This window comes from Apteryx mantelli, chromosome 8, assembly GCF_036417845.1.
Source record: "Apteryx mantelli isolate bAptMan1 chromosome 8, bAptMan1.hap1, whole genome shotgun sequence".
NCBI lineage: Eukaryota > Metazoa > Chordata > Aves > Apterygiformes > Apterygidae > Apteryx > Apteryx mantelli.
The window spans coordinates 23,212,134-23,236,323 of record NC_089985.1 but is presented as its reverse complement, the minus strand read 5'-3'; the positions used below and the strand labels follow the sequence as shown (position 1 = coordinate 23,236,323).

The 24,190-nt window shown below is 34.9% G+C and overlaps 1 protein-coding gene across 2 annotated transcripts in view; it reads left to right on the top strand.

The window, feature by feature from the left end:
- The window catches only part of FNBP1L (formin binding protein 1 like), a 63,781-nt gene extending 39,861 nt beyond the window's left edge, over positions 1-23,920 (top strand). The window contains exons 3-15 of one of the 2 annotated variants that reach the window (XM_067300916.1): positions 1,569-1,622; positions 3,142-3,289; positions 3,699-3,761; positions 5,404-5,508; positions 6,072-6,200; positions 8,325-8,471; positions 9,293-9,496; positions 18,004-18,113; positions 18,734-18,866; positions 19,312-19,406; positions 19,908-20,056; positions 20,459-20,617; positions 21,707-23,920. In XM_067300916.1, the coding sequence (XP_067157017.1) occupies positions 1,569-1,622; positions 3,142-3,289; positions 3,699-3,761; positions 5,404-5,508; positions 6,072-6,200; positions 8,325-8,471; positions 9,293-9,496; positions 18,004-18,113; positions 18,734-18,866; positions 19,312-19,406; positions 19,908-20,056; positions 20,459-20,617; positions 21,707-21,714 (1,504 nt within the window). In that variant the 3' untranslated portion in view covers positions 21,715-23,920. Of the gene's footprint in view, positions 1-1,568; positions 1,623-3,141; positions 3,290-3,698; positions 3,762-5,403; positions 5,509-6,071; positions 6,201-8,324; positions 8,472-9,292; positions 9,497-18,003; positions 18,114-18,733; positions 18,867-19,311; positions 19,407-19,907; positions 20,057-20,458 lie in introns of both variants that reach the window. The other variant, XM_067300915.1, reaches the window with a different exon arrangement.
- The last annotated feature ends 270 nt before the right edge of the window (positions 23,921-24,190 follow it).

Genomic DNA, 24,190 nt, shown 5'->3' with positions numbered 1-24,190 from the left:
GGATCCGGTCACACAGTGTAAACATTATTAGTGAGTTTTTGATGAAGTGGTTCTAATGTTTGAAAAATAAGGGAATCTTTGTGGGGATAGGGGTTTGTTCTTTAAATAACTGGTTTATTAATTTGAGTAGTAGAAGACCTCTTTTTAAATACTGCTTATGGTTTTAAAAAATATACTGCAACTGAGATGCATCACCTCTGTAATCCCAAGGAGCACAAAGGTTGAGGGGTGAGCAATGTGAGAAAAAACCTACGTCTTACCTGTTTTTCTTTCATATGGAAAAAGATCCTTTATTTGCTATAAAACAATATATTATCTCAGGGAAAGGAGAGGAACACTAGTAGAGCTTTAATTTCAATTTTTCTGCTTCATGGAAGAAACTGACAATTTTGAAAGTTGCTAGAATACCCCCCCCCCCAATTGAAGATATGATCTTCCCTATACTAAAAACAGAAGGAGAATTATGGATTTTTTTTTTCAAGACTGACAACATGTGTCTTCTTGAATATCAAGAATTTTAAAAGACTTCTTTATTACTGTCAGAAAAATAATATTTATTGTAAGGGCAGAGTGTTGTGCAGAAAGAGATATATACTCAGAAAAACTTCTGCAAGCAAAGGTTGGCTCACAGGAAGATTTGAATGTGAAAAACTATTATAAATTGTTTTTTCTCTCTCTCTTTTCCTGTCGTGATTGTAAAACTATGTGACTTTATTTCATTTTCATTACAGGATCTTCACCATATAATTACCAGGGTAATATAGAGTGGTATTTGTAGCAGTGTATATATAGCTGCAAATATTTTGCAGTTGTTTTTGTAAGCAGTGTACGCCTGTATTATCTGTACTCTAGGGTAAAGTAGGTTATATTGTTTATATGTTTCATGAGGTGTTGTTTCTGCATGGTATGATAAATTCCTCTCTGTGGTCTCGGAAATAAATTTGGGCTCTGATATTCTGTAAAGTGCTGGAGGTGGGCCCATGGCTCCTCTTGCAGAGATTTGCTTAGTTTCTGAAAACCTGCTATTTGTAACACTGGTGGTAGTACAACATGTAACACTTTCCTTTTAAAGAGATGCTGTCTCCTATATTCTGGAAGCCTGCTTCTTGAAGATTTGGATGTATTGTAGTTAAAACCATTGATGTGAATGTATACTCAAAGCTTAAACCAGGCATGGAGTTTTGCGCCCATGGGTACAGCATGGGTGCTATATATACGTCACACAAAGTGATCGTATGTTTGCATTTTTCTTGACTGCTAGTTTATTGTGCATGCTTAAGAAGAAATTTAAATAAATGAGATGACTCATTATTTTATGTTTAGTCACTGTGCAATAGAGACTTCAAAATATTTACAAATATATTGTTCAAGTTCCAAGTGGCTTATAACTGTTGAAATGCCATAGTTTGCCTTGTGTTAACTTAGGAACCCTTGTAAGTTTACAGAGTGAATAGATTTGTTCCTTGAAGTCATTAAAAATAAACTATTTGTTAATGCAGTTTGCTGTGTGTATGTCTTCTGAGAGGAGACTTTAAAATAGCATCCTGTTTTTTCTTCTTCCTTAATAGAAATCTGGTTAAGAAGTACTGTCCTAAACGTTCACCCAAAGATGAGGAGCCCAGGTAAAAATGTGCATTTCAAGTTCTGTGTATAAGAAACAAGGACTACAGTACCACAGTATACTTTTAACTGTGGTTTTCTGGAGTGTTTTTTTGTTTGTTTATTTGTTTTTAGAAAATTTTTAAGTGGATAAGACAACAAAAGTATGAAGTAAAGAATTCTACTTGGCTTTTTATAGTTCTGTCATAATTCTTAAGCATAAACAATCAGTTTACTTTAATTGAGCTGTTGCAAATTAAAGTTAGGTAGACAAAAGTTTGAACGTTTAGTATGCTATGTATGTTCCAGTATGATTTTTTTGTAGAAAAGCAATGATTTGTGCTTAGGTTCTAGTTTTTACTTAGTGTATTTTTTTTTTTTCAGTGTATTTATATTGCAATAGGAATGTAGCTGTGCAGACCTGGAACTTGAGTGTATGCAAAATTGTCACGTTTTTGGCTAGAAGAACTTAGGCCTCTTAAACTTCTGACTTGCTTTGATTCCAGAGACAAAATGAGTTTGAATGCCTACCTGTGAAGGAGCGATTTGCATTAAACAACTTCATGATTATTTATCAAAGAGAAGTGCTTATTTTGCTGTCCATATCCATTGCCATTTTTTATTTATTTAGAAAAACACTTTTTTTTTTTTTTTAGACATAAATAAAATGCTTATGAATGAAAGCATGTGGGCTGGACTTCAGGTTGCAGCCAGAGCACATGCTGTGCACAGAGTGCCTGCGAATCCACTCTAGGACTTCTGCTAGTTCTTTTGACTCTGTTCAAAGATCCTGGACCACAGGAAACAGGATTTCTAGTTCTAGGATGGCATTTGAATTCCAGAGAGCCAAGCCAATGGAGATGGCAGTATTCCGTAGTTAAAGAGAGAAAGATACATATTTTAATATGGTGCCTGTTTTTTTTTTTTTTTCTTTCTTTCTTTCCTTCCACACATACTTTCTACCCTTTGCCCCTCCTCTTCCCCCCTTTTTAGTGCCAGCCATAGTGGCACCTTACTTCCAGCCAAGAGGTGGGCAGGCAAACAGGCAGCTGTCTCCAGAGCTGATAGCAAACTTGTTCTGTAGATCATCCATCGGGATGCATATGAGTGGTATGATTGGCATGTTCCACCCTCAAGACCACCAAGCACATCATCTCTGCAACAAGTTCAGCCTGCGAGCCTAGGGACGTATGTATCCGTTCCCAAGCTCAGGCCTCTCATTTGGCAGCTTAGGAGATACCACTATACAGCAGGGCTCTCCAGGTAGTATTCTTCTTCTTTCTTTTCCATCCACAAAAATCCATATTCTTATAAAAAGTATTTGAAGAAACATTGAACGTATAGTACATGCTAGGCTCAATGTAGGCTTTCCCAACTTGCATTTCTACTGTAATTCAATCAGCACTGAGATAAGGTTTATTGTAAAAAATACCTGATTTTACCATCGTATGTATTCTTGATTTAATTTAAAAAGAAAGTCCATTTTAAAAAACTTTTTCACTTTTTGTATATGTGTGTTTGTGTGTGTGTGCTTTCTGTCAGGTTTACCTCGTGTATAGCCTTTTTTAACATCCTTAATGAGTTGAATGACTATGCAGGACAACGAGAAGTAGTTGCAGAAGAAATGGGACACAGAGTGTATGGAGAGTTGATGAGATATTCTCATGATCTAAAAACTGAGAGAAAAATGGTAATTTCTGTATTTTAATTTGATAATAGGGTATCAAAATGGATATGTCTTTGAAAGAATTAATATTTTTGCCCAACTTCATGAACTTGGCAATAAGTAGGTTTTGTACACGTATCAAATGCATATTTAAAGAAAGTCTGATATTTTTATGTATTGGTTTGCTACAGTTATTAAAATCTGAGAATTAAGATCTTGGTAGATAGTGCTTATGAGTGCTTGCTTGTTTTCCAGTGTAATTTTTCATCTGTAGTACTGTTATTGCATGATTAGTGATTATCTTTCAAAAAAGAGTACTGATAACTTCCTGGAGCTATAGCACATCATAATGTGTGTAGATTAGAGCAGAAGCTTGATAAAGCTAGCAGTATTAAAAATATATGTAAATTAATCTTATTTGTGATGTTTTCAGCATCTTCAGGAAGGGCGAAAAGCTCAACAGTATCTGGACATGTGCTGGAAACAGATGGATAATGTGAGTTGTTTTTTTTTTCTATTCAACTTAACTATTGTCATCTTGACTACTTAGACAATAATGTTTAGATATATTATTGAATGACCAAATCAGACTTACTGATATCCAAAATACAGTCAAATATATTGTAGTTCACTGCATAAAAAAACCTCACTGTAAACAGCTATTCTGTGTGATAAAAACCCCTCACTGTAAACAGCTATTCTGTGTGTGACTGAAGCCCTGGCTTTTATCTAGTGTGGAGGAACCAGTTTTTAACACGGGTGCAGACTTCTCTGGTTGCTTCTCAGTAGGCTATTTTTTGCTTAGAGAGTAATTACTAGTCACTATTCATTTACAAGAAGATGAAATACAAATCAAGTCACTGTATTAGACTTGAATTTGAGGGCTTGTTTCAAGAATGGCACTATAGACTATTATCCTTCCAGGAGATGGAATTACATTTTTACAGAGAAATGCAGAAAGTTCTCTAGAACTGACCATAAGCTGCTTTTCTTGGAAGCAATACTACTTAAGGTGGGGAAAATATAAAACTTGCCATGTGTGTTCAGATGCATTCTGATACTCTGTTGTTTCTCTGTCTTTCAAATTTATTGTATCTTTGATCTAGATTATTGTGAAGCAAAATTGGAGAGATGAATTTCTGTTATGTTGCTGTAGACCCAGATAAGCAATGTTCAGCATCATGTCAAGAGTTTAATCCACGGTCAAATGGCCACAGTAGAAGCAGATGCGGTAGTTCAAGATGCTTTCACCCCCCAGCAAGATAATTCCCAGAGTTCACCTCAAGCAATCAGTTGTTGTGTGTGCTATATTTATTTGAGTGCAAAGTCAATCTTGTAAATTCACACAGCCTTAAAGGGACACTTTAACCTAAATTACCCGACTCTGCACTGAAGCAGAAGTACTCCCAGTCTCTGTTAACTGTTCATCTGTGGAGATGCTAATTTCTTGAGCCACAACAGCCTTTCCTGCAGCAATTGTCTTGACAACAGCCAGATGTATTGAACATCAGAATACTGCTCTCGTCTCTGCTGTTCAGAGCTACTCCAGTTAATATGAATGCTGGTGGTAATGGCTGGATATGCTAAGATCTCAGGATGTAGATGAATCTTTCTGACTATCTTCAAAATAATTTAGTTGAATTTATTCAACTAAAATTGAGCCCTGAAGAAGTTAACTTTCAAACTTTACTAATACGAGTCCAGATTTCTATTTTCTTCCCCTTACCTTTCTTTTAGGTTATTGAAGTCTGGCTAAAAAGTGGACCTGCCTGTTTTTAATTAACTGCAGTTGTCTGTAATAGGATATTTTGTATTTTGATCAGTTGATATTTTATAGCCTAATTACAATTGTTTCCTTGCTGGTACTTGAAGGAAATAGATAGGTTTTAAATAAATATGTCGAATATTTTTGTTGAATATGTTGAAAATTTTGGAGACCTAATTGCACGCCCTTACAAGAGCAGTGTATTTACTTAAACAAAGGTACTTAGTGAAGTGTCTTTACTTAAATAAAAGTGTACTTAATGAATTTAAGATCTTTATTTAAATGGAAGCTTTGATCATTAGAATTCAACGTTACTGTACGAAATCAAAATAGGATAGTGGCTGCTGATGCAGTAAGTCTGTGTTTCTTGTAGAGCAAAAAAAAATTTGAGAGAGAATGCAGAGAGGCAGAGAAGGCACAGCAAAGCTATGAAAGATTGGACAATGACACTAATGCGACAAAGGCTGATGTTGAGAAGGTAAGAGTGGTGCCATCTCTTTCTTTCCTTTCCCTTAGCTATAAAAATATTTTATTTGCATGTTTATCATCAGCAGTACTGGAACAGCATTCTTTGAGTGTATAAAATCATTTATTATATGCATATGCTTGCTGCTTATGGGCAAAATCAAAGTTACTGTAAAATGTAAGATAGTGCAGAAAGGGAGTATGCTTCTTCGTTATTCTCAAGATGATACCAAGTGGGTTATCTTCCTTCAGCAGGCAGGCTTACTGCTATCTTGTATCTTGTGGTGTATATTTAGTCTAGTTCAGTCACTTCTGTATCTTTTTTTGGATATGTATTTAAGACTTTTCTAGGGGAGCTAAAATGATCATTGCTTTCTCTGTATACAGCACAGTAGGTCTGTAGGCTGTCGGTATAAATTAAGGCTCACATTCTTTTTCAATTGTAAGAAGTGTATCAGCTTCAGTGATTATTGTGATTAGTGTTTTTACATAGTTGGTGGTAAAATAGATTAAAACAAAGCTATATATCTTTGAAAAGCACAAGACATGTTTGAACTGTTAACACTTTCCTACTAGGCTAAGCAACAGTTAAACCTGCGCACACACATGGCTGATGAAAACAAAAATGAATACGCTGCACAGCTACAGAATTTTAATGGGGAACAACACAAACACTACTACATTGTCATTCCTCAAATTTATAAGGTAAAATAATACTTAAGTATGTCTGAACTACTTTTGAGGAGGAAATAGATTTTAAAGCTTCAAACTTTATTTTTAGAATTTTAGTAGATAATTTTCTTAGGAAATTAGCATAATCTGATGCAGTCTGCCATTTGTCAGATGAGTTCTATTGCTTGCAGTAATTATGCTTAGACTTGCAATGAAAACATTCTGTTGCACATTCTATGAAAATTTTATATTTTGTAGACTGCTTAAATAATACTGAAGAAGTATGGTAAAATAAAAATTTGAGAGATCTGACTGAGCAGATGTTTAAAATAATTATTCTGATAAGTTTTGATCATTAACTCTTTGTTTTCTTTAAAATGCCTTGACTCTGGTAGAGATGAAGGAAAACATAGCTAGTGGAGACTATGTGGTATAGTGGATCCCGTGTACAGGTGCATATCGGGTAGATTTGGAGGCAGAGGGCTCCTCTCCTCCCCCCGGTTGATTGGATAAGGCCATTTCCGTCTGTGTTGCTGGACTACTATTGCATCATAACATTACTAGCAGTCCACTGCAATCTCTAAAATAATATAAAAGTAAAAAGTGAAAGTAAGTCAAGACTTTGCATCTGAAAAGGAAATTTCTCAAGGTGCTTTGCATATCTGCTAAGAAAAAAATGTTTTCAAAAATGAGATTTTGCAAAACTAGTTTAAAGCAAAGTAAGTGAGGAGCATTAGCAGAGGAAGTCTTCAGAAGTCTAGTGGTATGTATGTTCAGGCATTTGGGAGAACGCTGTGACTGCAGAATTTGATTCTGAGAATCAGAGTGAGGAAATGGAAGAAAAGTGAGTGTTGACTTCATTAAAAGTGTTTCAAGTAGAGAATGCTTGATATTTTCCAGAAACACAGGGGAGATCCTATTTTAAACAATTATTTATTTGATGGTCCAGGATTCACAGGAGGAAATTGTCCTGCCTTATTAAAGAAGTTTTTAATATTTTAACTGGTAAGCAGTGCTTCAGTAGATCTGACATTAGCAGACTAATGGAGGAATTGCAGCCAACTCCCAGGAGAAACAGTTCGATCATCTGTGTAGTTTGGAGTAGAGATTTGTTTTATTGCCTTTATTTCTCTAGGTTTAAAATCCATTATCACTGTGAGATATTACTTGTGTTTTCTGAAATCTTTAATAAGAGTGGAAAGGGCTTGTCCAACTTTTCCTTGGGGCTACTTTTTATTATTTCCTTTCAAGTGTTTGGTAACGTTATATGGGAAAACCGGGGGAGAGGGGGTTAGTATGACTTGGCTGTCACTTTGTCTCAGGCAGACAAAATCAGATGCTCTTTGAGACATCTGCTTCTGCTAGAGTAGATATAGGAAAGATCTAAGTTCTTATGTCATTTTGATAATCAGTTGATAATATGTATTGTTATTTTTTGTTTTCTTTTTTTCACCTTCAGTTAGATAAAAGGTCCGGGGTTGTTATCTTAATGGTGTTTCACTTTGATTTGTTCTCTTTTAGTTGTGTTCCAGTAGACTTTTGTTACAAATCTTATGTAATGGTAATCTTTTCTTTATTTTCTTGCACACTTCTAAAGGAAATGGTTTGTATTTCACATGAGACAGCATGTCTAAGTGGCACATAATTTTAATATTTGTAACCTTTCCTGTTTTTATTAATCATTAGTATTTATTGGAAAGCATAAAAATAAAAGCAAAGTTAAAGAAAATGAGACTGCAGATTTATTACCAGAGAGAAATTGTTTGGAAGTGAAAGGAGACAGTGAGGAGATGTAGAAATTAGCGGTATTTTTCTTCATTATAATTTTCATTTTTGCATGGAACAAATATTTGTAATTAAGTATGTGGCTGAAGACAGCATACACATCCTTTGAAAAGGAGGGGGAAAAAAAGTCCAGTCTCCAACATTTTCAATAATCAAAAAGTATTGGCTTTTCATGATTACTGTTCTTTTTAAGTCTGTCTGAAATGACTTGATTTTTTAACTTAATTAGGTTCTGTTTTGTTAAGCAAATGAAAATACTGGGAAAGCACAGAGATTTTGTACTATACTGTGTGACCACCATAACTGCATCCATCAGGATCAGAAAAATATCAGTAAATAAAAACTTTATTTTATTTTGCTTTATGCTTGCAGCAACTTCAAGAAATGGATGAAAGAAGGACTATCAAACTTAGTGAATGTTACAAAGGTTTTGCTGACTCTGAGCGCAAGGTTATTCCTATCATCTCTAAATGTTTAGAAGGAATGATTCTTGCAGCAAAATCAGTTGATGAACATAGAGTAAGTAAAGTTGAGCCACTTTTTAAGTGTGTGTGAGCAAGTTAAATGATACTGAAACTGTGGAATGGGGAGGAGGGGAGAGACTGATTTATCCTGTCCATTTATCTTTTTGTAGCTGAATATTTACCTGCCTTAAAGGTGTTGTGACTTCAATATTTAGCCTAAATGGTCACTTCCATTTTGGTGTCAGTTCTCTTTACATTTCATTGCTTTCTCATGATCTCAGGTTCACTGATGCTTCCTCACTGTATATGATTTTGGACACTTTATTTTGGTTATCCTGAAACATTCTAGATACTAACATGGTTGTTACCTTCTCCAGTATATAGCACTGAATCATTTAAGGATGTTCAGTTAACAAAGTATCATTCTATTTCATTCTCTTTGCTGCTATTCACTGGGGAGCACACTTATGTCTTTCTCATTCCTTCTAATAAGAGTTCTTCCCTGTTATATCTTATTAAATCTAGTTTCTTGGTGTTATTTTCAACTAATTTCAGTGCTAATTCTGAAGGATTGTAAGATGGAGTAATAGTTTGGCCCTAAAGGGTGTCCTATTTTAAATCTGTGATGAGCTGTGGGGAGTATTTGTTGGGTTCTGAATAGCAGGATATGCTTTGATTTACACGCTTGGTAACACTGCTGAGAAAAAAACCCAAATGTTAGCTTAAATTGATGTATTCAAAAGTGTGCATTTCATGCTCTCTCTCATTTTCCCATCTGTGTATTTCAGTACTTAAAGGGAGAATTTATGTCTCCATTTCTCTCTTCATATCTGGATGTCTTTGCTTGTTTTTAAACTCCTAATGTCCTATGTTTAGGACTCTCAACTAGTGATAGACTGCTTCAAATCTGGTTTTGAACCTCCTGGAGATTTCCCATTTGAAGATTATAGTCAGAATATTTACAGAACTATCTCTGATGGAACGATCAGTACACCAAAGCAGGAAGGAATGAGAATTGATCCAAAAACTACAGTGGGCAAGGCTAAAGGAAAGTTGTGGCTATTCGGAAAGAAGCCGAAGGTAACAATTATGAAATTACTATTCAGAAAATAAAAATGTGAAGGTTTGGAGTGCATGGAAGTGGCAATTATTTATTTTAAAATAACTTTCCCCTTGCCCGTCACTTTCTTTTTAAAGATGTACAAAGAGATCTGAAGGTTTGAGTGAAGTTTGGGTATCTATAGAAAAAATCAAGAATAACAAATTTTGCTTTTACAGAAGTTCTCATTGGGGAAGTTTTGCAATTTTTCTTCTACTGATTTGTGTCCTGGAATTTTTAAATACTTATTTGATATTCTACATAGTTTTAAACAGTGTAAATAAAAATAACTTCCCATTTCTGTAACATTTCTAAGTTGCTGTAAAGACTTTCTGCCCTTCCATAGAAAAAGTATTAATCTAGAATGTAATATAAGCAGAAAAGATTGGGGGGTTTTATGCTTTAGAATCAAGTGGACTTCAGATCTCTCATATATTAAGAAAAGGAAACTCTTTAAATGTCACTTTTTTTAGATGTTTATATATAGGAGTATAATGTAGATTATTATACTTGCACCTTTTTTAATTTTTAATATCTCATTGGTAAAACGAACTGTTGAAGCTCCATACAGGTAAATCTTCTAAATGAAATGTTACTATGAAATAGATTTAAAAAAAAATTATACTAAAAAAAAAAATTAAAGCAGAGAAATTGCTTCGTTCTTGTATAATTATTTTAGTTTCAAGTGACACTTTCTGTGCAAGGTGTCTTCATGAGTCAACAAAAAAATTTATTAATACAAACTAGCTATATAAATGAATAATTTTATATATATATTTAAATTTTATATTAGGCCTTTATTTAGTGTTAAAGCATATCAGTGAGTCATTTTAATGATACCCACAAATTTCAGTGAGGCTTCTGCCTGGTGAAATTAAAATCATTTATTATAGCAAACTATTCTTAGGCCTTTTTTAGTGATAGGATTTATTTTCCCATTGCTAGTATTCCAAGCAAGCAGATCTTCTCTACAGAAAGAAAGGATATATCTGATTCTTTATTCCCTCTTCGGTGTATTATGTAACTGCAGCTGTGTGTTAGCAATGAAAACTGATTATTTACTTTTCATCCAGTATAATTATTAACTATAGTTTATCAGTGCAACATATTAGCATGTTTTATTGTATCTGGCTGCAGAGATAGGTGAGATTCAGCTTGTTCTGAAATGAGAAGATCATTACCAGTTTGAAAATAAGACATCTTTGTAAGAAGATGTCCTCCCTTCTGTGGACAGTGAAGCTGTGAAAATCTACATCAGTTTACAATCTGGACCTTGGCACTTACTGTAATTACAAGAAATTCTTTAGTGTGATGACTACTGAAGAAAGCTGACAGGATTTTCGCCCCTCCACTCTTTTCTCCCTGGTTTGTTCACGTTGTATGTTGCATTTGGATAGTCAGCATTTACTGTTTCCTATATGGAATCACAGACATACATATGTATGTACATACATACATGCATTTCTACCTTAAGTACCTAAGGGAAATGGAAGATTACATCCATTTTCTCATCTCTTTGGGAGAAATGAGGGGGGGGGGGGGAAACAAACCTTTACAAATCAGCAGCCAGGAGCAGAATACTTGTCATGATATATATCTATTTTTAACTTCAAATATCATTTAAATAACTTGATAGCTAAGAAAGTGGATATTCTTATATTAGCTAATATAAAAATATGCTGGTTTATTGTAGCTGGGGTATTCATGGTGGCATTTGGGCCTTGATTTAGCTGAAACTCTGACTGGGCTTGACTAGATACACTATTTACCTATTTTTAATATGGTCAAAGACAGAAGAGTATTTTGGAAGGGGAATGAGTCATGCAGCAGAAAAATAGTAGGGAAGAAACTTTCAAATGGAAAATAAGCAGAGGTATGAGAGAGGAAAAAAAAAAGAGGGAAGCAATTTAAAACAAGTGGAGGAAGTTCTAGTGGCTATGATCATGAAAGCCATGCAGCCATTCTAACAGTCCAGTTTGACTATTGAAATTGAATCTACTTTTTATTTTAGTCATTCTCCATAGATGTACTTAATGTTTCTATTTGTAGCTTACCTGTCCAGATGCATTGAAAAAAAACAGATATGTAGGAAGAAAAAGCAAGCAGGAGTGCAGAGGCTTCCAGAATGACTGTAACTAAAGTTGGAAAAAGCAGAACTTCCTGTTTTAAGAAAAGAGACAGGCAGCTTTGGTATTTTTAGGATTTTGCAGAAGTTGGGTCTAAAGCTTTCTTGGATATTCCTTCATTCTCTGCACCAACCTGTGACTCTCAAGATTAATTCATGACAGAAACTGGTTAAAACCAATACAGTTCTAGTGTAAATGTGTTTGTGGAACATGTTACAGACTGTTTCTGTGTTGGATGGAAATTTTGTTCTTGTAAGACAGAATTTTCATTTTAAAATCACTCTGAACATTTGGCTTATTTATTGCTTTCTTTATTTCCGTATTAGCCACAGTCCCCACCCCTAACCCCTACTAGTTTATACACATCCAGTACTCCTAATGGGTCCCAGTATCCCATATTCTCCATTGAACCAGTGCATTATTGCATGAGTGACATAAAAACAGGGAAGCCCAGAATTCCTTCTTTCAGAAGCCTCAAAAGAGGGGTAAGTTTGATAACAAGTTGAAATGCATGATGGGCTATGAGCAGTGTGTTTGTGACGTGGCTTTTCTAATGCTCTTCACCCTCATTATAAGGCTTACTCTGTTAAAACACTCTGCTATAAGGTCACTTTTAGGATACTTTGTTTCACATTATACAGATGTTTTGAACAGGTTAAAAAAATAAAAAAAAACAAACTCTTTATAACATTCCAAATACTTATGCCCAAAAGAAAGGTGTTATAAAGAGGGTGCTCAGCATATGTATGATACCTTTTTTCATTGTTGTTCACATTCACAAATGTTTTCCTACCATCATGTAACACATTTCTGCAGTAATTTATCATTGGGTATATAGTCATCACAAAAAAATCTGACAGATCAGATGTCTTATTTGCTGACTTTTAATTGAAATAATAGTAGTTGGTTTTTGAGACATCAAATTAAGAAGGGAGAAATTTATTTCTCTTTTGTACATCAAATGCTGTAGTATATGGTGTTTGCAGATTTTGAAATACTATTTTAATGCATTTTGTGATTAATAGTTAAATTGTTCCTGTTTGCTCAAGGTTCTTTTGGATAAAATCATTTATAAATTTTTACCAAATGCCATTTTCTGAGATTTATCAATTCATTTACTAATTTATAGTGGTATATTCTGCAAATAGAATTTGTTCAAAAGACAATAAAAATGAAATGTTAAGTGGTTTCCTAGCAACATATATAGTACTAGTGATAAATATACTGGCAGTTTCCTGTTATGTCAGTGAAACACAGGCTGTCTGTTTATGTAAGTTTTATGATATTTATTGATCCACATAATGGGATAATTAGATGCATTTGATTATATATAATTCATGACTTTCTGATATTTGAAAACAAAATTGACTTGCTGTCTCAGTTGTGCATCAGCAATGACTGGCTACTGTTGATGAAATGGGGAGATCAAAGCACAACAATGTTGTACTGCAATAAAATTAATGTTTTAGAGGCTCCCTCACTGTCATTCTGAGTTATAATTGGTTACATTTAAAATCTGTTTATCTTTTACTCACATGGTGGCATGTTATTTCAGGCCCCCAGATATTTTGGGACCTACCCTTTCTACCACCACCATTTTTAGAAGATCTTTGTGGTCCTCTTAAGTATTTATGGTGGACAGATTCTTTCTGCCTCTCAATCACTTCTATCGTAATTTGCTTTGGTGATGAAGATAATGTTCCTTCTACTCAGTGAGGAACTGGATAAGGTAGATGTTGAAATAACACAGGTCTTGATTATGCCCCCTTTCTGTTGATCACTAAATGTATCAGCTCCTGGCTCATAAATCAAAGCCCAGTAGCATTACTAGTCCTAAAACTTCTTACTGAAGTAAAAGACCATCTCCTGATAGCTACAGAATGCCACTGGAAAATGAAAAAACATTTTCCTTTAATTTTGTATTTTTACAATTCACTGATCATATTGTTGAATGTAATATAAAGTGGTATTCTGTAATATTAACATAGATCATTAATATCCTACAAATCTGGTTTAACTCAAAAATCCTACAATATCAAATACTTAATCTCTGTAAATCTTCAGGGTGAACATTTTAATTTTTTTCAATATTTTGAAATACCCCAATAGCATTTTAACATATACTACATTATCACATACTAAGTGCCTTTTCAACTTCCCTGTATACTGTAATTCTAATAGATTTTGTGTGTCACTGATTAGTTTTATCTTTTTAATGTATTTTGATTCAATGCTAGCTGCTAGTACATCATCCTGTGATTTTCACAGTTTTGTCCCTGCAAAACTTTGTCCAAGTGGTATTTATATGCATAACTATCAAGTAGCATTTTAATTTGCTTTGGTTTCTACTGAGATATATCCATGAGTTGGCATGAGATAAGGTGCACACTGGATATTTTGTTTTACCTGCCTTGTACAAAATTTCGGTTGAGACAGTTAAGATCACCAAACCGAACTCCCCTTGTTCTGTGCTTCATGCATCAGATTTTCCCCCTTTGGCTGTACAGATAAAGCAGCAAACGGTAATTCTAGTTACCAATGCATGCAAAAAAGTAATAGGCTATTTAAAAAAAAGTCTGAAGTGTAGCTATGCCTTGCTATTGTTAGTAATACTATTACATGCTTTTTGTTATTCTCTGAATCCTAACATTTCCAGATAGTGTTAGTGCTTATGAAGGGTCTTTGCTCAATGCCATTTGATACATAACTGGATATGTCATGAACAACATGTAAGATTTGCCTGTGTTTTCTTGGAAGACTCTCTCTAAAGGGAAAAAATAGTTTATAGCCATTTTATGTCCTTGGACTTTATTAGGGTTTCTACCAAGCTATCGTTTGTGAAGGTGTTTCTCTTTCCTCATGTAGTTGCCTTTCTATGGCTAGAAATTCTGTGCGTGTGCCCCAATCAACAGTCATAGCAGTTGCTATAGGTCATAAACAGCCTGGTAGACACAAGTCCTTGCTATAGTAGTGGAAGCTTCATTCCTAATTGCTTGGTGTTTTGCTGGCAGGGCTTATCCAAAGTCATTGAAAATCTGGAAGATCTCCAGAATGCTGTGACTTGTCAAACCCAAGATATGACACCTGTCATCTCATGTGTTTTATTTGCTTTCTCTAAGAAGAAAGTTTTTACTCTTTGAACCCATTTATTTTTATCTAGACTAAAGTATTTTCAGGATAGCAGCAATGACCAAAATATGCTGTTTTTAAAAAATAAAATTATAAACCTTTATACTTGAAAGGGAAGATTTTTTTGTGTTTTGTTGTTGTTCTATTGAGATAATGAAATAAATATGTTTTAAAAATTATATTTGTAGAAGTGATGGTAGTGGATTGTTAGCTATAATTAACTAATTTTTTGCATATGGCTGACCAGTCTTTCTTTCATTGTCATCAAATTCTGCTCTTTTGTGCAATGTTGGCTGTGTGTTTGTTTCTTCTCTTACAATAGAAGATCTTATGCATATTATTCAAAATATTTAAGTTCAAAAGTAGTCTAATGAAATTGTGTTATAATTTCATAAGTTAAAATACCCATTATCATTTACTGTAATTTTTAAATCATCAATAATTCTCAATGCAGAAATGCATTTCAGATTCTTGTATTTTGCTGTTCTTGTTCTTATAGTAAAATGTATTTTTTACAAATTACAATTTGTATCTTTTAAATAATATTTTAAAGATACTTTCTTAGGCATTAATCATATTCTTAACTGGTGGTTGCATGTGAATAATTTCCCGTTTCTTTCTGTTTTCAAATGAACTGTGCAGTGGTCGGTGAAGATGGTAAGCCCGTGTGCTGATCTGTCTGCTGTACTTCTGCTAAGATAGCATGAAAGTAATCTTTTGAAAGTGTTTCCATATCATAACTGCTTTAAATCAGGTGCTGAAATACATCTTCAGATTTTCCACCTCATCACAGTCATCTTTTTAATGGTCTGTGCTTAATGTGAGATAATTAGACTTGTGATCTGGCTTCAACTAAATCTGTGATATTGGAGTTTTAGCATTGACCAGTATTCATGAGCTGGTCATGATGGAAATAGTGATTTCTCTTTGTCAGGAAAATTGTTAAAGCAGCATAAAATAGCTGTGTGAAAAGATTACGAAACTTGCGTAAAGGAGAAATATTGAATGCTGTAAAATTCAATCCTTTGAATTTAACCAAAAATTTGCAGGGGAGATGATCCTTCATGTTCAAGTATATTACAAAACTGTTATATTAGATGAAAAATACACCTTGGTCAGTATTGTTGTTTTGCAGAGTAAATCAGTAAAATTCACAGTAAGAGCTCTGTTCTTCTGATTTTTACTGATTTTTACTCTGTTTTTAACTGACCTGTAAGGAGGAGTGATGAAACAGGATGTTACTGTCTTTTCTTGTTTTTGTAGTGTGTAAAAGGCAAGAAATGCTGCCCCCCCTCCCCCCCCCAAGAAAAAAGAACTGCTTCTGCTTTATATTGGAAACGTCAGATCTTGATTTCCTTTCTTGAACACTGTGACTAAAAAGGTAGTGAGATTATGATTTAATGAGTGCAAAAGAAACAAGTAGTTGAGGAGGAAGAAGATTTTTAGGAAGGGATACTTAAAACCTTGGAAACTGTAAAAATTACAACCATAGGCATGTGAGCCTGTGGTTGCTTCTGCCAAAATCCTGACAGTCGAGTTTCTGTCAAGTTTCTTATTGACAGAAGAAATGCTGTCCAGTTCGGTTTACCTCTGTGGAGGGCTACTGTAATGGCTGGGTGTGTGTGTGGGGGTGTTCTTGTGCTTAAAACAACTTACTTAACTAGTAAGTATAATATAACTTTCTGTTACTATGTACCTTATTTCCTTCTTAAAAAGCACTGAGGATGTCTGTCACCTGACAGGAGGAATTTTCACAGCAAACTAGAAAGATATGTAAAAATCTCTTCACATGCTTTACACACCCAAGTCCATCCGTCCTGATTATTATGCTGACACGAGTTTGCACTTGTGTCAACAAGATGTCAACCTCTGCAGGTTTGGGCTCATAACAGTAGGTGGTCTTGAGCTTAAAAAAAAAAAAAAGTGTTTGAAAATTAGTGGCAATTTTTTTTCCTCCCTGAAACATTCTTTGTTACAATAAAAAAGGCAACTTGGAGTTATTAAGTAAGTTTTGATTTAGGGTAACAAATTAGGTCAAAATTTTGATGGTATAAAGGCATTCTCTGTACTCTATGAACTTTTTTCATTCTAGGTAAAATGTAACAGAACTTTCTAAGTCTAATTCAGATCCTTTTAATACGTTTTATAGTAAGACTGATGAACAACTGAAAGAGAACTATAATAATAATTTGGAATAGAGATCCAAATTACCAAATTGTAGCTTTTTGATTCTTTACCTGGACTGTGTTTTCTATGACTATTTGGATACAGTCCAAAAAAAAAAAAAAAAAAAAGCAATCATATACATATTGCTTCTTAGATTTCTATTCTGACTGGAATTACTGTTCAGTAATTCTAAATCTGTCCTTTCTAAATCTACTTTAAGTGCAGTGGATGTAATAGGGAGGTTCATGGTTCAGCTTTTCAAACTAATTATTGTTTGGTCTACAAATTATTACTTACAAACCTGAGCCAACTGTGACAGAAGACAGTAAGAGTATCTTATTGGCTGAAGTTGTATTTACAAAGTAATTTAAAGCAAATAAAAATCATGTTTCAGACTGGTAGGTAATTTTGTTCAAAAGAGGGAATTTCAGTTGTGTATGGATTTTTTGTTTACTGCTTTTTCAGAATATTGAGGTTCAGTAAGTGAATATTGTAGTCATATTACAAAAAAAAATTAATTGATGTTTTGCTAAGAATGTTTCAGGTTTTGTATCTTGCTGCATTGCAAATAACCAGATCTGTCCTGACAGACTAAATTTGTATGATCTATGCTGTGATTCCGTGAAACAAAAGAATTGAAGTCTTTTCTCATTTAGCTCAGTTGAAGTCATTCAAAATATATTCTGGCTAGTATGTAGACAAAATGACTTTATGCCATAGTGACTTGTAAATATTTTATTAATACTTTTTCTCATGTGGTTATTTTGACATATATTCAGATGGATAGACAACCCTTCTTCAAATCTCCTCATCTAACTGTAGCTACAATTGTGGCCCCCTCCCCCCCCCCCACAAAAAAAAAAGTGGGAAGGGGATGAATGAATGACTACGATCTGACAGCAAGAACATATATTTATTCCTTTGTGGTCTTTTATAGATCTGTGTGTCAAGTAGAGTTGTTAAGAAGGCTCATCCTGCTTCCAGTGAACACTGTTCGTGTGTGGATATGTCAGTTCAACTCTCTAGGTATATGCATATTACTTGTTTAATAGTATTTATACTTGCAGGGCCCTGCTTTAGAAGACTTCAGCCACCTGCCTCCAGAGCAAAGACGCAAGAAACTGCAGCAGAGAATTGATGAACTCAACAGAGAACTACAGAAGGAAACAGACCAAAAGTGAGTGTATTTTTTGGAGTTCTGTCATGGTTCTCTTTATGTCTATGTCTTTTACAGTCCTCTGCTTGAGCCAATAGTGCTCAAAAGTTAAGAGAGAATGTGCTATCTCAGGCTGTCTATTATAAAGCATTTTTTGATCTATGTTTTATTGTAGGTAGATTCTGTTTTCATTGCCTCCTTCTGCTTCATTATAATACACATTGCGATCGTAATGTTGCATAGGAAATACTGGCTCTAAAAGTAAGTGTGCAGTAACTGAATATCAGTGTGTAGGTCTGTCAAGCAAGAGAGCTGCAACTTACTACATTAAAAAGAGCATTATGTAGAAAATTGCATATAACAAACTGGGAAACAGTACTGAAGCTGCATAGAGAAGAATCAACAACTGGATTCCTTGTGTGCTTGTGCAAGAGGCAAGAAAGGAAAGCAAAATGCTAAGGTGACAGAATGGAAAAGGATTTAGGAGTGGTGTGGGAGCTGTAGTTCCTCATGTCTGTGCTTAGTATCTAGGACCTCTAATTATAGGTCAGGATCTCACACGTGTAAACGTTTTTTTAGTTTTAATGAACCAGTAGAGGTGTATGCAATTTTTATAATTGTGGGGTTTTGTATGTTGTTAGAGATGCCCTCATCAAGATGAAGGATGTTTATGAAAAAAATCCCCAGATGGGTGATCCTAGCAGTTTGCAACCAAAACTAGCTGAGACCATGAGCAACATGGACCGTCTTCGGATGGAAATACACAAGAATGAGGTTAGAATCTAAAACAATTTCTTTGAAAATGTAAATGAATGTTAATACAGTAGTTTGCCTTATGAATTACAAATGTAGCAACCAGAAAAATACTTAAGAAGTTGTTCAATTTTCCATGGGGTGCCATATTTTCAGGTATGTTCCTCTAAAGATATAAACTCTTATTAAGTTCCTCATTAATCACTTATTCTGCAATTCACTTTAGCTATTAAAGATGTGATTTTTTTTCTGTTACGTTCTTAATTCTAGTATGGAGTATAAGCTAAACAGAGGGATAGTTTCATGCTTCATGTAAAAGAAGTATGAAACTTCAACATGTAAATGCAGTCTTTATATGGTTGTGTACTGAAAACTAAACTGTGTGCTGTAAGTATATTTGTAAAATGGATTTGCTGTCTTAGAATTAAGTTTTCTTTAACACCAATATTTGTCTTTTCTCTTCAAGGCTTGGCTGTCTGAAGTTGAAGGTAAAGTAGCAGCCAGAAGCGACAGGCGGCACAGCAGTGATATCAACCACCTTGTAACACAGGGCAGAGAGAGGTCACTATTCTATCTCTACTGCTTTTGTCTTACGTTAGAATCAGTACTGCCCTTTGATTGTTAACAGTAGATGATGGTTGTTCCTTATCCTCTGAAAGTCTATGTCCTTCTAAAGGAAAATCTTACTGGTTCCAAATTCTAGGGTTTACCTCGTGTTGTCATGGGAACATAAAAAATTGTGAGTCTAACTGAAACACCCACTCATTAAATAGCAGAGCGTTTTAAAGCTATCTTATTCCATTGCATAAGGCTCACCAGTTATGCAGGTTTTGTAGATACAGGTATGTCAAATTTATGTTTTTTTTTCTTAGGAGAATTCAGTCCCAAGCCTGTCAGCTCAAAACTTTTTTAGAAAATCACCTCCAGCAGTAAATGTATGCAGTGCTAACAGGCATTCCCAGAGCAATATCCATGATCTATCCATCCTGCGATGCACGTATGTTCTGAGTTTTGGAGCTAAGAACTCTTCTGAGTCCTCATGTTCCAATTGTTGTGTTACAGCCCTGAAGGGAGTTACACAGATGATGCAAATCAGGAAGTTAGAGGCCCGCCACAGCAGCATGCACATCCAAATGAGTTTGATGATGAGTTTGAAGATGATGATCCATTACCAGCTATAGGACACTGCAAGGCAATATATCCTTTTGATGGTAAGGTTAACAACATACATTCTTCTCTGACTAAGGGTAACTTGACTAAAAGGCATGGATTATTTGTTACATGAAAGACAGGTAAAATGATTTTAAGTACATTAACTTTATAAGAAGTTGCTTATAAGATCAATGGAAATATTTTATAAATCAGTTAATTCATGGGCAGACTAGTACTTTTATGCTGTTGTGAGATAAATATTAGAAAGCACAGCTATTGGCAAATGCTCAGATTTACAAATGCGACCAGGTTTTTGTCTGCAAGCCTTTTTAACAATACATTTGCTTCCACAGATTTTTGATACTTCCTGTTTATATATAACCTGGAAGCTATGTCCTAGGAAAAAGATTACTTGAAATTCTGTTGTAACACTGAGACTTCTTTGCCTCTTGTTTTCCCAGGTCATAATGAAGGCACTCTAGCAATGAAAGAAGGGGAAATTTTGTACATTATTGAGGAGGACAAAGGAGATGGGTGGACAAGAGCTCGAAGACATAACGGAGAGGAAGGCTATGTGCCAACATCATATATAGATGTAACGCTAGAGAAAAACAGCAAAGGTGCAGTAACCTATATCTAACAGTAAAATTGGCAGTTTTCAGCTGTACGTTCCCCAGGGAGATAGATAGTGGAAAAATAGTAAGTCGCACAGGTTCGTGGAAAGAATCAAGAGTATCAGAAGGCAGCAGTGGGCTGTTGTTTGCCATGTGAGCTTGCCATATTTTTTTTTCAGAGATGTCAGCATTAAATTAAGTACTTTATGTTGGTCTGTAATTTTGACCAGTGTCTTCTGCTTTATTTAACTGATCTAATGTTCCTGCTTTATGAAGTGCTAAATTTGATTCATCTTTTAAACTGAAAAAGACCAGGATTCCTGCTTGTTCTAAGTAGTTGGTTTTACAAAGAACTGAAAAGTACTTTGTTTTAAAGACCTCTAAAATTTACTGTTCCCACTTTTATGACTTAAGCTATATGCTTAAAACAGAGGCTTTTTTCTAACTAACTGAATTCAGTTACTGAAAATTATTAATTTCCTTCCTTTGCAAATAGTTGGCAGCTTTCACCTCTTAAAGAGGAAAATGTTTTCTGATTCTGAAAGCTCAACAAAAACACTCAGGAAGAAGTATTACAATTAAAAAGGACAAAAAGTCCACTGACCTGCCTCTCTCCTTCCCTTCCAGTGGTTGTAACCTAGAATATTGTGTATTTGATGCAACTTCACTGTTTTAACTGTAGATACCTTAAAAAAAAAAAAAAAAAAAAAAAAAAAGACCACATGTAATGCTCATGTCTTACTGAATTTTAACCTCTCTCTGCTCCTGAAAAGGGACTGTTTTTAAATTCTTAATCTGTGCCTGTAAGCTAAGAGTCTTTGAATTGCATCGTGTTTGGGTTGAAATCAAGATCTAAAATGTACAGTAACTCCCTCACTATTAAAGTTTGAAAACTACATTGCACTACTTGATTACCAGGAAAAAAAATAGCTAATCTAAAAGCTGTGTCTGGTATTCCTATTAAGAATGTTTGTGAAATTAAGTACAAGGCTAATGTGTAGCCACTGGGAATGGCCTGTTAGAACTGAGCACGCTTCTCTGTTTTCTGAAGGCCTTCAGTAACTTTGTTCTTTTCTTTCTCCTCTTGGACTGCAGGTTCCTGAAGCGGGTTTCTGAGAAAATGGGCGAGATCTTGAAGGAGGTTACATGCAGCTGCTTTTGGGGGGGGGAGGGAGGGTATTAGCCTGGGAGGCCCAGTAAGCAAGGGGAAAAGCTAGTTGCATGAATGCATGCAGACATACGTTTAGTCACTAACATTCTTAGCATTTCCATACATAGTTAAGGATGTATTACAAATTCTTAAATTTCTGCAGCAAAATAGAGCTCCATTACCAGAGTAGAGAGGCAACTGCTACTAAAATTGCTTATTCTTACTGTCCTTAGTTTTCAAAGAAAGAGGCACAAACTATATTTTAGATTGTGCTACATTTTGGTTATCTATCTCAATTATGCTCTTTTCCAACTGATCGTAATTGGCAGTCATTTAGAACCATGTCAGTTGTCAGTCTGCCTGTGCCACCTCCATGCTCGCCCTTAACCCCCTCCTGCATGCCTAGGACAGTCAGGCATGTCTGCATAACATTTTATTGTCATCATTGCTTCTCTTATTTTGTAACAAACCATTCTGTTTGTTTAAGTATCTTCAGCACTAGAGTCTCATCCCAGTATCCATGTATGCTGCTATAACTTTTCCACTGCAACCACCATTACATTCCAGTTTTTGACATAACTGATATAAGATCATAATGTATTTATGTTGGTTTGGGGAAATAAATAATACATCTCAGCTCTAGCCTACAATGCAGTCAGAGAAACTCCCAGAACTGTGGTCCATCTTCAGCACTTCAGTAACCTAATGTGAGCACTGAAAACCTGGAACACCACCAGAGAGATTCACCACTGCAAGCTAATGACTGTTTTCAAAGTCAACCACTTGCCATTCAAATGCTGCCTTAAACTAGAGTGCCTAAATCTGTTGATTGCCAACACTACCACTTACAGTATCCCACAAAGGGCTTTGTGTCTCAGCTCTTTCCACAGTGCTGCAGCTGCTGAGGTAGCCATGGTAGGTGTTTTCTAGAGCTCTACTTTACAGGATACATGGTGCATCATGAATTTTATACATTGAGACATGTATCTCTTCATTTGACTTTAATATTTTTAGAAATATTTTTATGGAAACTTTGTCTCTTAGTTTTTGACTATGAAGTTCCAGTTTTAATTACTGCAGTGCTAGTTTGTTTCCAGGTGATGCTTCATTGTATGGACCAGTTGAAATTTGAGTGATACTTCGTAATGATCTATGTGCACTTTTACTTGTAAACAATTGAAATTTGGATATGTTTATACATGTAAATATAGTTGTCTGCAGTGCCCCTATTGCTTATGTTGTCTTGCTTCCCATTTGTGGTTCTATTAATAAATACATCATATCTGATTTATTAGGGTAATAAGAATTAGACTAGAGAGGTTGGGGGGAGGGATACTTGTATCAATCAAAGCTTGTCAGCCCAGCCACCTGCTGTGTGGGGGAAGAAATAAATAATAATCAATCAAAACATCCTGTTTGGGGGTCTGAAGCAATATTTGGATGCAGCAGTGCTGGATTCTTTTTCATTTCAGTGTTATTAGAAATTGTACTACCAGTAAAACTGAATTTGAGTGACTTGTGTAGCGGTTTATTCCTTTTCTTATGTATACCACTATTACACAGCTTGACCTAGTGTATTACAGTTGGGGGCTATTAAACTCTAAAATTTAGATTTTTGGATATTGTATACAGGGTTATTTATATAATAATGTGACATTACTCAATACTGACAAAACTACATGTGTAGTTTTTTTTGGGTTTTTTAATCTAGTGCTTTTTTATTTTAAAATTAGAGAAGAGGAGGAAATGTGATCTGTGTATTTTCTGCTAAAGGGCCTGTGGTTTGCCTGGCTTAACAGCCTTGCAGGTTAGTAATAACTCTTCCTGGTAAAGGACTAAATGTTCTTTTCATGCTACTGTTTGTTTGTTTTTCTAAAACCAGGATTTGCTTCCTTTGGAGGCAGGTTCCTTTCATGAGGGATAGTGCAACTTGTATGAGGGTTATTAAACATAGGAAAAAAATGATTTGTACTTGCACAGCTAGTTATAAATCACTTATTCTAAAATTCTGAACGTGAGTTGTCTTAAAGAATCTTCCATTTTTCCAGTAATTTTTAATCTTTTTTTGTGCACATGTTGATTTCTTAAATGTTAAATGCTTTGTTTAAAAATAGTGTTCTCTGTTGAGAATATTTTCATGGAATAAAGAAATCTTTTCATGGTCTAATTTAGCTTCCCCATTTGTGTTCTGTTAAGAGTGACAGGGAGACTTACACCTATGATCGTAGCTCGTGGAACAGATGCTACCATTTTGGTGTTGGTTGGTTTTGTTGTTAGCCTACCCTCCTTGAATATTTTTCAAATGTAACCTCTCACTTCAGAACTAGACTTACTGACAAAGAGCAAATTCAGCTCTAATCACAGTTGCCTAAATATTTACATGCTCATACACTGCTTCTGTATGCAACTTTTCATGGCAAATTCCACTC